Source organism: Amblyomma americanum, chromosome 10 (genome assembly GCF_052857255.1).
Source record: "Amblyomma americanum isolate KBUSLIRL-KWMA chromosome 10, ASM5285725v1, whole genome shotgun sequence".
NCBI lineage: Eukaryota > Metazoa > Arthropoda > Arachnida > Ixodida > Ixodidae > Amblyomma > Amblyomma americanum.
This window is the reverse complement of record NC_135506.1, coordinates 77,751,082-77,765,778: the sequence shown is the minus strand read 5'-3', so window position 1 is coordinate 77,765,778 and position 14,697 is coordinate 77,751,082. Positions and strand designations below refer to the sequence as shown.

The following is a 14,697-nucleotide window of genomic DNA, read 5'->3' as shown; positions in this document are numbered from 1 at the left end:
TGCAGGTCACTCACACCTGGTGCCTTTTTATGACTGCTGAACGAGATGCGTTGTTTTATAGGAGCAAAATGGGCATTATTATAATAGATTGTTCAATACTCTCATCCCCAGACGAGCAATGCGCCCTCGCTTTCAAGCACGCGCTTAACTTGACGAAGCAAGTCAGGTTGAGCATCTATGCAACACGAAACCCAACTTGGCCGTTCTGAAGCCGCCTTGGTGCTTCGACTCGACTTGCCGAAGTTGAGTCGAAGCGCGAGCCAAGTTACATTTCTGCATTCGGGGGTTAATCTTTCTGGAAAGGCGCGCTCTCCGCCTCTGCCTTGGTCTCCCAAAATCAGTTTCAAACGCCCTGCTTAATCTGGAAGCCCGTATCCCTGATCTAACTTCTCGTTTTCAAGTACTCACGGTGCGAACTTTCCTCAGGTCGATGGACCCAGTGACTGATGTCAGTATTCCTATTTTTGTGTCTCAGGCGGCCTTATTCTTTTCTCATCATTGGCCACGGTATCAAATGCCACAAATTATGTTAACGCAGAACCTTTTAACACCGATTGGTGTTTATCTCAGTTCTTTACAGTGGGTTGATGACAAGCCGGCAGCAGTGGAATTCCATTTCGACCACATCTTCCCATCTCATGCGAAACACATGCCCGCAGACATTTTAAACGGTATTCTCTCGGATCCCATATAGGAATACCCCCATCATACGGTGCTTGCTACCAATGCCTTCGTCAACTGCCAAAAAGCTGCAGTTGGCATCTTTTCGCAGGATTTGGCATGGAGCTATTCTGTCCGCATCCCAGATTATATTCCTATATTCTTTGCGGAATTTTTGGCTCTTGGAATGGCCCTTCACAAAATTCCATGCCATGTATCTCATGTTATTATTCTCGTTGATTCTTTGTCGGTGTTAGTCTCCTTTGACACTTCACAAGAAGATTTTTTGCACCGTATCCTGCGATTTTTTGTCCCATGCACTTTGAAGGTGGTCCGTTTTGTCAGGGTCCCTGGCCATGCTGGTATTCATTCAAATGAGGTGGCTGATTACTTAGCAAGGTCGGCTCTTGGCGGGTCAGTGACACATCCCGTCGCGAATTTCAGCCTGCTGGCGATTTCCAGGTTTCAGCGGTTCCTACATATTTCAGCCAGGTTACGAGATCCCTTACTAAATACCACTGACTATCAGCACTTAGCATATAATTGGAACGTCCGTTCGTGTAAATACAGGCTGTGTGAGGTAACAATGACGCGGTTGCGGTGCAGGATTCCAAGTTTGAATTTATATCTATGCAGGTGTGGGTTGACACCGACGAACCTATGTGACGCATGTGGGAAAGTTGAATCTTTTGACCATTTTCTCCTCTACTGCCCAAAGTTCGCACTTCAGAGAAAGATTTACCTGGAGGTCCCTCTCTCCAGGTTAGGGCTCCCTTTATCTTTGCCAGTATTATTATCGTTTGGTGCGAAAGCCAAGGAATTTGCATTGGGTTCTATTTGTGGGTTTCTCCACGATTACATAATTGCAACTGGTAGGTTGATGTGCTAATTCTTTTAAAGTTCTACGAGCTCTTCTTTTTCACCACAATGCTGTCTGTTATTTAACTGTCAATATTGTTCTGTTGTTTTTATTCATTGATTTTTCAAATTGCACGATTGGTGCTACAATTTTGTCGTCATCTTCCATGGAAACTTCTTTGTTTATTCTACTACACCTTGACCAATCTCCCCGCGTGGTATGTGCCATATACCTGGGGTGAAGAAGAAGAAGAAGAAATGCTTCTAGCTGGAAACAGCGCATCGGCCGTTGGCCGAGGTCTCCCGACACCTGAAGTTGCCACAGGCTCATACAAAGTTGTCCTCCCTCGACAACCTACCGGTAATGTTGTGCTCAACATCGTCTTTCTGCATGCTGACCTCAAGGGTCGCCCATACCATGCTCCCGACTTCCGAGTCACGCTCGCGCAGATTGTGGACCTCCGTGAGATTCTGTGTATTGGCCAGTACCAAATGAGCCACTTTCGGATGGTTATATGCGAGAGCAGTTCCTCAAACCAGAAGCTCATTTACGATAAAGCAGAGTTCCACGTCAAAGTTATAAAATCTATCGTGTTTGACCCGGACAACAGAAGCGTGAAGCTTAAGCTTCTTTGGCTTCTGCGCTATCTGAAGCACCGAAGGATTGTGGAAGCTTTGGAGACTTTTGAAACTGTACAAACTCTCAAGCTTGAGAAGTGACGGTGCTCCGGAATGGAGCAGATAGAAACAGCGAACCGTGAAATCTCGCTCACGCTCAAGGACGACTTGTCAGCAAGTACAATTCCTCGCACGCTCAACGTCTCCGGGGTACAAGCTTTAGTTGTGATCCCAGGCAGGCCTCCGCTGTGTCTTCGTTGTAACCGTGTGGGCCATGTACATCGTCAGTGTAAGACGCATCGAATCACACAGTTTCGACGCTTTGGGTGCACAGTAGGCAATTGTGTTATGAGTTATGCTGACAGGATACGCTACGGCAACTGGGCACATGAGGATGAAGTGGTGTCCGAGCACATATGGATGTGTCGGATGTTGTGGAAGCGTCGGGTGAACTGAGTCATAAGCTCCAAACAGAAGATGGACCAAACGTTTCTGCACCGAATAACGGCAAGGGTCTGCCAGCAAGTACGGACAAACAGGATTCCCCGTCTCCAGACCTAAAGCCACCGGACCCGGGTCTGCCCGGGTCTGTTACTCTGAGTCCTGTGCTTGCTGCTAAGGAGCAACCTGTCACCCAACGATCACGAGAGCAGAACACCCCTGCTGTAGAGTCAGAGGAGGCGCTTCAGCCAGTGAATATGTGACAAGCCTTCTGCGCCTGCGATGCCCCTTCGTCGCTGCAGTGCAGCAGTGTGTCACCTGAAGTGTCAGCTTCTAGTGTGTTCGGCGCACCGTCGGCTGTCAGCGTGGTGATGAGTGACGTGGTCCACTCGGCTTCATGGGCTGAAGCCTTGGCTGTCTCCGTAGAGGCGATGGACCACAGCGCACCTTTGAAGCGCCCTGCAGATGATGAGGTGTGTGTCGATGGCGATGAGAAAAAAGCACCTGGTGTGGTGGCATTGGGAAAGGTAACCTCAAAACGAAGGGCGATGTCTGCCCAGCAGGCCGCCGATTTGTAGGCCGGCCACCCCAGTACAGGGGATGGCGTTCAATAAGACAAGCACAAAAAATGGCGGGCGGCAATGCATTTCAGGTCGCTACCCTTAACATTAGGCGTTTGCGATATTGTCGAAGGCAACATCAGTTACGGCATCTTTTAAACAAAGGGAGTGTGAGTGTGACAGCCATCCAGGAAACCAATCTGTCCTCTTATGAAGAAACTGAAGCAGCTGTCGAGCCTTTTTTGTCAGAATTCAATGTTATCGTTAGTCACTCTAGATGCATATCAAGCGGGTTGATGCTATTCCTGGCCAACACACTGGGGATTACTGCCGTATTGTATAGCACAGATGATGACTGACAACGTATCTGCTGTGACCTCGCAATTTCGGTTGTGCAGTGGCGAATTGTTTGTATTTATGCCCCCGCAAAGCAGCGTGATAGAAGGCTATTTTTCCTGCCATTAGTCGACCATTTGTCCACGGATCGTAAAATTACGCAGTTGGGAGATTTCAGTTTTATTTGTAGGGATGAAGACCGAGCAGTGTTAAGTAAGCGATATGACCCTAGTGCTGCTTTACTTATTGATTTGGCATGCGAATGCAACCTGGTAAACGTTGGTCAAGATAAGGGACATAACATTCATTTCATTCATTTTCGGTGCTCCCCTCTAGCGCTCGGCTTGACAGTATATACGTTTCAGAAGACAGTTATCCAACGTTTTTGGTTACTGGGTGTGGCCCATATTCTTCAGTGATCACTGCATGATGTCTCTTCAGATAGGGCGGTACAGTCGGCGCATACTCCATCCTCGATGGGTGCTGTGGAAGCTGAATAACTGCCTGCTCTCATATGAAATCTTCAAACGTGCTGTATCTAATTGCTGGAAGGACACGTGGTCACGCGGTGATCTCTCAATTTTGCAATAATGGGACTTATTTAAACAAGAAACAAAAACATTGCTATTGAAGCCTAAGCAAGGATCGCGTTTTTGAAGAGACATCACCTTCGAGAGCTCGACCGTACTTTGGCTGAGCTACATCAGTTAGAGGATTATGCTAGGTGCCTATGTAGAAGAAATCACTGCCGTAAAAGCAGAGCTTCAGCAGTTTGAACCCTAAGGATACAAAGGGGTCTTGATAAGATCTAGGACCCGTAGGTTTCTGGATGAGCAACCATCTCTCTGGTTGAGCCCTGAGTGATGAAAGGCAGACTGCTCTAGCTAAAAAAATAGTGATAATTCAGTATGGAGGTAGCACGTACAGCGATGGTCCTGGTATTATTGAGGCTTTCGTTGACTATAATCGGAAGCTGTGTGGTGATTGTGCGGGCACAAATGTGACATCAGATTACAGTCACTTACTTGAAGCTTTGCCCCGACTTGACGATGAGCAGCGTGCTATAGTTGAGGGGCCTATCACTTTGGACTAAATTAAATCTGCCATTTCTGATCTGACGGCTCAGAAATCTCCTGGGCCAGATGGCATTTCTAGCGAGTTCTATAAAGCATTTTCCACTTGCCTAGCGCCTGTCTTGATGGAGGTTTTAAGGCTTCTTACGATGTTGATGTTTTTTTGCCCCCCACTTTCCATTCTGGGCACACTATATTAATTCCAAGAAGCACGGATTCAAATCTGTTGAACACAGTTGAGGGATATCGTCCAATTTCCCTCTGTAATGTAGATTGCAAGCTTTTTCAAAAGTTCTCTGCAATCGTCTGCAGCTGGTTGACGCTCACTTAATGGGCACGCATCAGGTCTGCGGTATCAGAGGCCACAGCATCCAAACCTAATATTCATATCGCACGTTCAGTAGTGGAGACTGTATCAGATGCGATCGGACAAGTAGCTCTAATTCAGATGGACCTGGCCAAGGCATTTGATAAAGTTCATCACGATTTCTTGTTTGCGTTCTTATAGCACAAGTGCGCTGTGCGATGTCAGTGCACGTTAAAGATCCCCATGTGGTCGAAATTATTCCGGAGCCCACCACTACGGCACCTCTTTCTTCCTTTCTTCTTTCATTCCCTCCTTTATCCCTTCCCTTACTGCGCGGTTCAGATGTCCAACGATATATGAGACAGATACTGCGCCATTTTCTTTCCACCAATAAGAAATTAATATTATCATTATTAACTAAGAGCGTACCAACCCTATTTCATTTGAATTATCTGTTCGCCAAGTCTCTCCATTATTGCCTTTGTTGTTTGCCCTATATCTAGAACCCCTTTGCTCAATATTATTAACTGCACATCTATCCGTGATTTCTCCCTGGCGCATTGTGAAATTGAGGTTTTAGCCTATGCAGATGATGTCGCCCTCTTTTGTTCTTACAAAAAGAGTGTGCTTGAGGCATTGCATTTGACTGAACAGTTTTGCGAGGTATCAGGGGTGGCTCTTAATCTAGATAAGTCCAAGGGGGTCTAGTTGGGCCATTGCGGTACAACGCAAAGTCATTATTGTGGCATAAGCAGGGACTGCGGGGCCCTTCATTACCTAGTGGTTCCTCTTTACCAAATTCGCAACAGTGGCGCCTTCTTGGATTCACAGATAGCATCCATGTGGCTACAAACCCATGCTTGGATGGGTATGGAACTGTCAGCGTTTGCTCGGGCTCAAATCTGCAACATTTGTTTTATTTGCAAAACTTGCCTATGTGTTGCAGGTTCTCCACTGTGAGAAGAAGAAAGTGCAGGTGATGCAAGGAACATTTGGTACATGCGTATGGCGTTCTCAATGGGACCCATGCGTCGCGATAACCTATTTCTTTCTCTAGAGTCTGGTGGAATCGGCCTTGTTCACTTATTCCTGTATCAGCTTGTTTCGCGTGTTTTCTTTTTCAAATCATCGAACCACCCTTTTTAGTACCTCTGCTTATTAGGCGCCTCAGAGCTCATTTGCCTTTCCTATTCGCACTAACAGGGCACACACGTGAGGGACATTTATGTGGATTGCTGAAGGAAGTTGCTGACACCTTCAATTTCCTCACTGTGCGCTTTCCTTTAGACTACCTGTATAGCCTCTCTAGAAGACAGATGACTCAGGCACTTACAGAGTATTTTTTCCCTGTACCGTTGTATCGGCAACTTTTTCTGGAGTCCCTTGACACCAGTGTTTCAAAACGTGTTAGGCGAATGTGCATTTCTTCTGCCGCAAAAACATTCTTTTTTAAACTGCACACATCCGCGCTGCCTGTGAAGGCATGCTAAGGAGATGCTTGCGTCATGGACGGTGAATTGCCGCCTGTGCACCAGAGACAATTGACCGTTGTTTTATTCTGTGCATTGACGCTAAATTCTGGGAGATTTTACAATTAACAATTAAGAAGGACATTGACATCACACCCCACAGTACCCGTTTTTTTTGCCTGTTGAGAAAAGCTCTGTTGTGCCATATGATGTATTTTTGTTGTTGGGACTATTTAGTCTCTGGAGGAGCCGCATGATGGACCACCACGACGAATCACCACGGTCGTTGAAATCTTTGTTTCGTGAACAATGAGTTTTGGTGCGGGGAGTATATGCTGCCCTGCAAGAGCCGCCTAGCTGGTTCCCCTATCTGGATACATGTGCGTGCCTCTCAGACTTTTGATTTTTTGGAAGCAGGGGTCATGAAGGGGTAAGGTGGCCTGGTGTTTTGTGGCGTAAGCGTGCTTAGAATTTTATTTTTGGCACTATTTTCATGCAACAAAGGAAAATAGACCCGACGTGGCGGAGTGGTAGAGTCTCCGCCTCAAACGCCAGAGGCCCTGGTTCGATTCCGAGCGTCGGAACAGCTTTTTTTTATTATTCAGCGAGTGTGCGGCGTATCAGTGGCTCCCATAGATGCCGCCACCGAACACGTTGGTTAGGGGTTAAGCGCAGGCTCGGTTAAGGCGCGTTTATACTCCTGCGTAATGCCCGCGCGCGCGCTGCACGGCGATGTCACGTCGGCCAAAGCGAGACCCTCTACACTCCAACTGCGCTTGACCGCCGACGCCTTCGGCGGCTTCAGCGCACTCTGACCGCACGGGCGGAGACTTGGAGCACGTCTCTATTTCACGCCGAGTGCGCCAGCCGCCGCCATCCCGGCCAGACCGGCTCTATCACCCCTCCTTCCCCACTCCTGCCTGCACCTTGTGCCCAGAACCATTCGCCTCTTCCCTCCGCATCCTCTCCCTCTGCCCGGCGGACCCTCCCCCGCGCGGCCTAGAGGACCTCAAGACCTGGGAGGACTGGGAGACCCTGCTGCGCTCGGAGGACCCGGCCGTGCAGACAATCGCCACCGGCCGGGCTGCCAGTGTCATGGACCTTAGGGACATAAACACTTGAGTGCAGTGGGGTCGTGCGGAGACCCAGGGGCGTGACCCGACTTCCTCTCCAACAATAAAGGTTTTCTCTCTCTCTCTCTCGGCTCCGCGGCAAGGCGCGCGTTGTGACGTCATGTGCCTCCTCGGGGCACCGCCATGGCGAAATCGCAACTTCGCGGCCAGTAAAGCTTTCGCTTTACAAACGCCAGGCTAAAAATTGAATGAAAACAGCATAGCTTCGCTGTCCAATCACATTCACAGCGTGGATTGCAACAATAGTTTTTCATTCGTCTAATAAAGCTGTTTCTATCCATCCATCCCACATCAATCTCTCACTGCCGCCACGTACCTCAAAACGCGATTGAGGCGTCCGCTGTCCCAGGGAGCAATGTTATGCGCCTTCCTTTTCTCAAAATTATCGGAGTCCAGAACGTTTTCAACGCCAATGGCAATGAGCACAACGAACGCCGACTGTCTATAGCTTCAGTTCGACGTTTCTGCTACAACCTTTTGAATGCCAACGCATGCAGCGCACATCTGTCCCTATCGCCATCTATGTTAAAGCGCGACTGAGATGTCCACTGTCAAAGGGGCGCAGTTATGCGCCTTTCCTTTGCCTTCGAAGAAAATTTAAGATTGGTTTGAAAAATGGTTTTTAGGGAAAAGAAATGACGCAGTACCTGTCTCACATCTCGGCAGACACCTTAACCGCGCCGTAAAGGAAGGATAAAGATGGAGTCAAAGAAGAAAGAGGTACCGTAGTGGGGGGCAGGTGTGGGTCGACACCGACAAACCTATACGACGCATGCGGGGAAGTTGAATCTGTAGACCATTTTCTCCTCTACTTTCCAAAGTTTGCACTTCAGAGAAGCTTACCTGTAGGTCCCTCCCTCCAGGTTAGAGCTCCCGTATCTCTGCCAGTGTTATTATCGGTCGGTGCGAACGCCAAAGGATTTGCATTGGGTTTTATATGCGGGATTCTCTATGATTACATAACTGCAATAATAATAATAATAATAATAATAATAATTGGTTTTGGGGGAAAGGAAATGCACGGTATCTGCCTCATATATCGTTGGACACCTGAACCGCGCCGTAAGGGAAGGAATAAAGGAGGGAGTGTAAGAAGAAAGGAAGAAAGAGGTAAAAGAAAATAAATACTAGTCACCCGCATGACAGGCTGGTCAGATACTGTTTTAATCACCTTAAGGGTAGCGTTGTCCCCAAGTAAGTCCTTATCATCGAGCCATGATCCGATGGAGTCCCCAACACCCCAAAGCCAATTTCTGTTCCCTATGCCTGATGTATGATCACTGTGCCGACACCTGCTCCACCCGGTCAATCGTTACGAGATGTCCTAACTGCACAAGACAACTAAAAATACAGAATGTGTCCGCAGACCGTTTCTTGATCGCACTTTTGCCACTATTCAACTAGACCGTAACAGTGTTCCGGGTGGATATATATGTTCAGGTATTCATCTTCTTTGTTTTTGATAGCAAATTAAATAATGAATCGTCAAATGACTTTGATGTAGCTGAAGAAGCATATTGCACATGTGGGTCGCTGACTGCGTCTTGGCCAGATTACATCTGCACCAAACCCTGGCCCATCCCCTACCGTGGGTACGTGCCATCGTATTCGAGGCAACAACAACAACATCAGGCAGATTCCTCTGCTAGAATGAGCCTTCGCAGCGTTTTCTTTTCAGTTTTGTTTTGAGCTTTTTGTATAAATTCTAATCAAAGACACAAAATAATCCAAATACCGCACTCCTTGTCGATGAGTGCGTTTGTACCAGCAATGCACCCTGGCCAATACCCCGCCGTGGATATGTGCCATTAAGGCTGCGGACATCATAATCATCATCTTCATCATCCCCGCCGTGGGTACGCGTCATTATCTCCTTGAGGACAACAACGACAACATGCAAGTCGTGAGGAAGTGGAAGTCTACGCCGAGCACGGAGCCAATTTCCAGTTCGCTGTTTACAGCGTCTACGTCACCGCAAGCACTTTGGGGTTCTAGGACCAGAGCAAGAGAGCGCTCAGTGAGTCGGTCGTGTTAATGACTCTCCATGTCCTAATTTATTGTAGCATTTTTATGTCTCATAGTGTTTTCGCGGCGCACTTCCTTTCTCAATCGGGTCGGTAAAACTAATTTCGAACATGCGGCCGTCAAAGAGACTGGAGGAAATGGCTGTGTTTTAGTAGCGTTCGGTTGCAGTAACGGTGCATGGTCTGAGTTCAAGAGCACGCGTGTGTGAGCTTGATGTTAACTTCTATGCGGCCGTTATGTTAATGCGCTGAGAAACAAGTGCTGGGCGTTCTAATTTGGCAACAACGATCCTTTCAGACCGTGTGACGCCTGTACCTCCTATGGCCGCCGTCGCTGCCATGAAACAAGCTTACAGCCACTATTCCTGTGACGTTTATAAGATGGATGTGCTTAGGAGCACGAACATGTTAAAGCGATTTCAAGGTCACTGTCCCAGTGAGACGCAAACATAGTGTGCGATTTTGTGCAAACTTTTTTGCCAGTATCCAACTACGACAGCGCCACAGGAAGTGAGAACGACCGCTTCTCTACGTTATAGCGCTGAGGGGCACGTAATGTGTAACGTTAAAAGATGGGCTACCACGCTTGCTTGGTCACTGGAGAGTTCGCATGCTAAAATGTTTTTATAGAACAAAGGTTCTGGGCAAAAGCGAATGTGAAAAAATTTGCTGCGGTTTAAGTACTGCTGAACCTGGTTAGAGAGCAAAAGCTCTGGTCTATTGGGCAAGTATAGATGCGACTTGGCGTGTGTAACATTGAGTGCGCCGTACACTGGATAGGCAGCACGCCCACCCTTGGCAGGTGGTAGTTAATGGCTCATCGCGAGAGGTTGGTCACCCAATGAACGCTATACGTGGGCTCCTCGCTACACTCTTCCATGGCATCTAAGCCAAGCGCACGGCTCCGTCTTTTATTCCCCCCAGACTGGCGTCAAAGCGGCAGTATTCATTGCACATCACGCGATTGTCACGTGACTATTCTCCTACCCTCTATTGGCGAATCGAAAGGTCAAGGGTCCCGGCCAAACTGAAAGGTCAAGTGGTGCGACACCATGCTGGGCCACATATGGTAAGGCCTATAGCCACACGTGACCTCTGGCTCACCTGAAGGTCAACCGGCAACGCATGGCGAAATCGGCTTTATCTAGCGTATGGTGAAGCTTTTGCTTCAAATTTTGACTCGAGGTAATGCAGATAAGCTTCGCAAAAGTGCCAGTCAGGGACTCTATACGTGACACTTCGAGAAAACTGTTGGCGAAGCAGGCGCACTTTTTTGATGGCTGACTTCATTTATAATATGGTTTAGCGCTTCTAACTTACATATTGGGTTTTACCCGGTTTTACTCTTCTCATGTACCCGCCGCGGTGGCTCAGTGGTTAGGGCGCTCGCCTGCTGATCCGGAGCTCCCGGGTTTGAACCCTACCGCGGCAGCTACGTTTTTATGGAGGAAAAACGCTAAGGCTCCCGTGTGCTGTCCGATTTCAGTGCACGTTAAAGATCCCCAGGTGGTGTAAATTATTCCGGAGCCCTCCACTACGGCACCTCTTTCTTCCTTTCTCCTTTCCCTTCCTCCTATATCCCTTCCCTTACTGCGCGGTTCAGGTGTCCAACAATATATGAGACAGGTGCTGCGCGATTTCCATTCCAAAAAAAAAACAATTATTATTACTACCCTTCTCATGTTTTTGTCACTGACTTATCGCTGTCATTCTACGCTTAGCTCTTGTTTCTTGTTTTACTATTTGCTTGTTTTGTCGCATTTGCACCGCTTCGACCTTCGTTCGCCATTTCGGAATTGATACTTTGCGATTGCAAGTCATTTGTTATATTTTTAGTTCTGGCGGCCCACAGCTCAACCAAAAGCTTTTCCCACGGGTTTTGTTTTTTCCTTTCGAGCCCGTTTTACACTTCTTATTACATTACTTAAGAGAATAGCATATGCTTAAATTTGTGTTTCATGCGATTAAACGCGTAATCTTCTTTCGCGGTTACTGGTGAATTATGCTTGGAGCTCACTACGTCTGTTCTCAGTGCGGTACGAATATCTGCCGCGAAATGTGGACGCAGCGGCGCGGCATCCAGCAATCAAGTCCCGCCTTACCGACAGGGTATGTTGCTTCAAAGGGCAGAGCTGGTGCCGGTAGGTTTTTCGTATTCTTTTGCTTGATTCACCGCTGTGTGAACTTTGTTGCAATAATAGGCCACGACGTTTGGAATCTCGTATTCTCCATACGCTTCCTTTGCTAACCCTTAATTTCCCAACTTTTCCAGAGGTCGAATAAAGCGACCTGAAAGAGGAGCAAAAGTGGAGTCGACTAGAGAACTTTTGACAGTGGATTGTGTGGTAAGAATAAAGACACGTAATCTCCTTTAGAAATTACGCTGTAAAAGAAGTTGTCACAAGGTAGCAGAGCATGAAACTATCTCAATACTTCTTTCTTTTTCTAAATTTCCGCAGTGCAGAAAAGTATTTTTCAGAGACTGCGCAATCTGCGAGTTAAAATTCATCTTAACGAGATGAGCTTTTTAAAACACTCGTAAAATATTGTTACGAAGAAGACGAAGTAGCAGGCAGTGGCGCGGAACGGAGGGCTCGCGCTAGGCCCGCAGCCATGAAATCATATTTCATCTGTCATCGTGTCGTCCTGTTCCTTGGCTTGCCATTTCGTAACACTACGCTTAGAAGCATGGCTATACTGAAATTAAAGAAACAGTAATGCGGCCACTGACCATGTCACGAAATTCAAGACGTTTCGGAACCTCGTACGTGTTCCATCAAGGAAGGGATCAAGGAACCCGTATGAGGTTCCAAAACGTCTTGAATTTCATGACATGGTCAGTGACCGCATTCCTTTTACTTTAATGCAATGCCTGACCAGACGAACTCTCGTCGAACCATTGATTATATACTGAAATTGTGACTAATAGTTAAGCTCCATGCAGTTGCATATAACGCAGCTAATAGTTTCCCAGTTACGGTGTTTCAAAGCATCACTATCCTGAAAATATAAGCTGCGTTTTTTTCACGCCTCTCTATTGAAGAACGTCGCTATATTTATTGCCTCTAAGATAAACAATTGCAGCCGATGGTTTCAGGCACTTTAGAGCAAACTTTTGCACGTCAGTTTGTTTTAAAGGTGCCGGCTTACCTCTCTGCGACCTTACCGCAAAAGTTAGTATGCATTGGAACATTCCGTCTTGTTGCAATTAGTTGCGACTTCGAATTACGGTATAACACTGTCGAACCCAAGATACGCGGCGCCCCGCTATACCGGAGTATTGGTCTATCAGGGCTGATGACCCCTCAGTCAAGCTTTTCTGTTCAAAGCGCAGAGAAGCGTTTCTTTTCCTCGGCTGCCCGTACGCACATTTCTCTCTGCATGTATGGCCAGCCCCTAAAACCTAACTGAGCCTCCACAAGCTAAGTGTTTTGCAGGCTTGGATGCGTTGTTGTGCCAGCCGGCAAGTCACGTGATTTATTACGTCCTGACACTAGGAATGTTCAGTAAACCATCCCTCATTGTGTGCAACTCTTTGTTAACGATTAGGAAAATGGAACATTCCAGTAAAAGTTCTGAAATGCTTTTTAGATGGACCGTATCGCATTTTGCTATAGTTGCGGACAGTTTTTGATACATATCTACAGCCGGTTCTATGGTGTCTGTCACCATGCAATAATTCAAGCGACAGGTCACAAAACCAACAGCACATAGGACTCTGACCTGTACTTTGAAAAGCAAACTGCGTACTCTTCAGATTTTCCTTCTTTATTGGAAACAAACCCGATGGAGGTTTATTAGATTTCTTTTTAAGGTAAAAACGTCCCTACAGCCCTCCTACGATTGCGTACAGGCCCTTCTGTGCTGCCGCCAGTAGCGGAACCTCTTAATGCTATTGCTATCTGCAGGAACAAAAAATGTACTCAGGAAAAAGAATATTTTATTTTCAATTGAATATAACGTTTATGGATAATACAAATTGTCAAAAACTTAATGACGCAAAAGCCGTTTATCATTCTTTGCAATTTGTGATGCGACGTGCACGTGAAATTTGCAAGGAGTAGTATGCAACCTGTCTGAACCAGCTACCTGAACCAGCGAGATTCTCAAACTTACCTCGGCACAAAAGAGGCGCCACCGTCTATGCGTGTTTCTGGAAGAGCACAGTTCATCCACAGCGGGAGTGGCGGGAAGATAGAACTGCATATTTGGCTTTGCTAGAGCAGGGGTCGGAAAGCTGGGTTTCCTTGCTGAATCATAGCTGGGCTGTTGTGCTGTCGGTTCGGTGCAGAATAAATTATTTTACTCAACCGTTCTTTTTTACTTTTTAAGATATTTTACGTAACTGAAGCTTTGCCATATGGCTGTCATGAAAAAGGGCAAAGCATTTTTTAAACCTTGCTTCGTAAACAGTTGTATTGTTAAGATTCCATCAATGTTTTCGGCTCAACAGCAGATAAACCAACTACTAACATTCCACATCCCGTACTCTCGCAGTGAATGAACTGCCATGTCACCACATGTCGCTCTAGGTAGTGTATAAAAAGCATGAGTTGAAAAATGGCCATTTGCGACACTGTTCATTTCAAATCGCCTTAGATTTGGCCCCGAATATCGAAATAATATCGAGAGTTCATGTCAGTATGTAAAGTATGTGTTTTTCACGACATGCCATAGACATTCCTACTGAGAACAACTCGACCAGGCTTCTTTTGGTTGTGTACGCTGTGCCATTTTATGTCTTACAAGGGCACGCTGCACTGGTGTCATGGTCAAAAGGTGAAGAAAAATGCCCGTATTGCGTGGCCTTTAGTTTTCTTTGTTTTCATGACCGCGCAGCTAACCGCTAATGTGCACGTTCTCGACTTGCCTTCTCAATTATCTGTGATTGACGCGTTATCTTATATCAACAGTCATGTGAATGAATACATATGACAGCCGTTCCGCGAAGACTAGAAAGCCCAGAAAAGCCTCCCACTGGGCAGCTCATGTGATGTTTAAACAGAAGTGAATTACAAAGTGAGCATTTTTTTTTTATGTCCTTCACAAGGAATGTCCACTGCCAAGCCGAGTAGCCAACGAATTGTCCATGGGCAAAGGTCACCCAGACGATCAGAAGAAAGTCTTCGGTAGTTTCCCCATAGCCATCCTACTTTTAGGAGTACTCGCCACCGTCCTCGCATGCTGCTTGGTCGCCCTTCTCACGTGGTCTGTTCGA

General features: G+C 46.9%; 1 protein-coding gene across 1 annotated transcript in view; it reads left to right on the top strand.

Moving 5' to 3' along the window:
* The first annotated feature begins 2,250 nt into the window (after positions 1 to 2,250).
* The window catches only part of LOC144108430 (neprilysin-1-like), a 45,434-nt gene continuing 32,987 nt past the window's right edge, over positions 2,251 to 14,697 (top strand). Inside the window, exon 1 of the mRNA XM_077641670.1 lies at positions 2,251 to 2,346. Within this exon, the coding sequence (XP_077497796.1) occupies positions 2,251 to 2,346 (96 nt within the window). The remainder of the gene's footprint in view (positions 2,347 to 14,697) is intronic.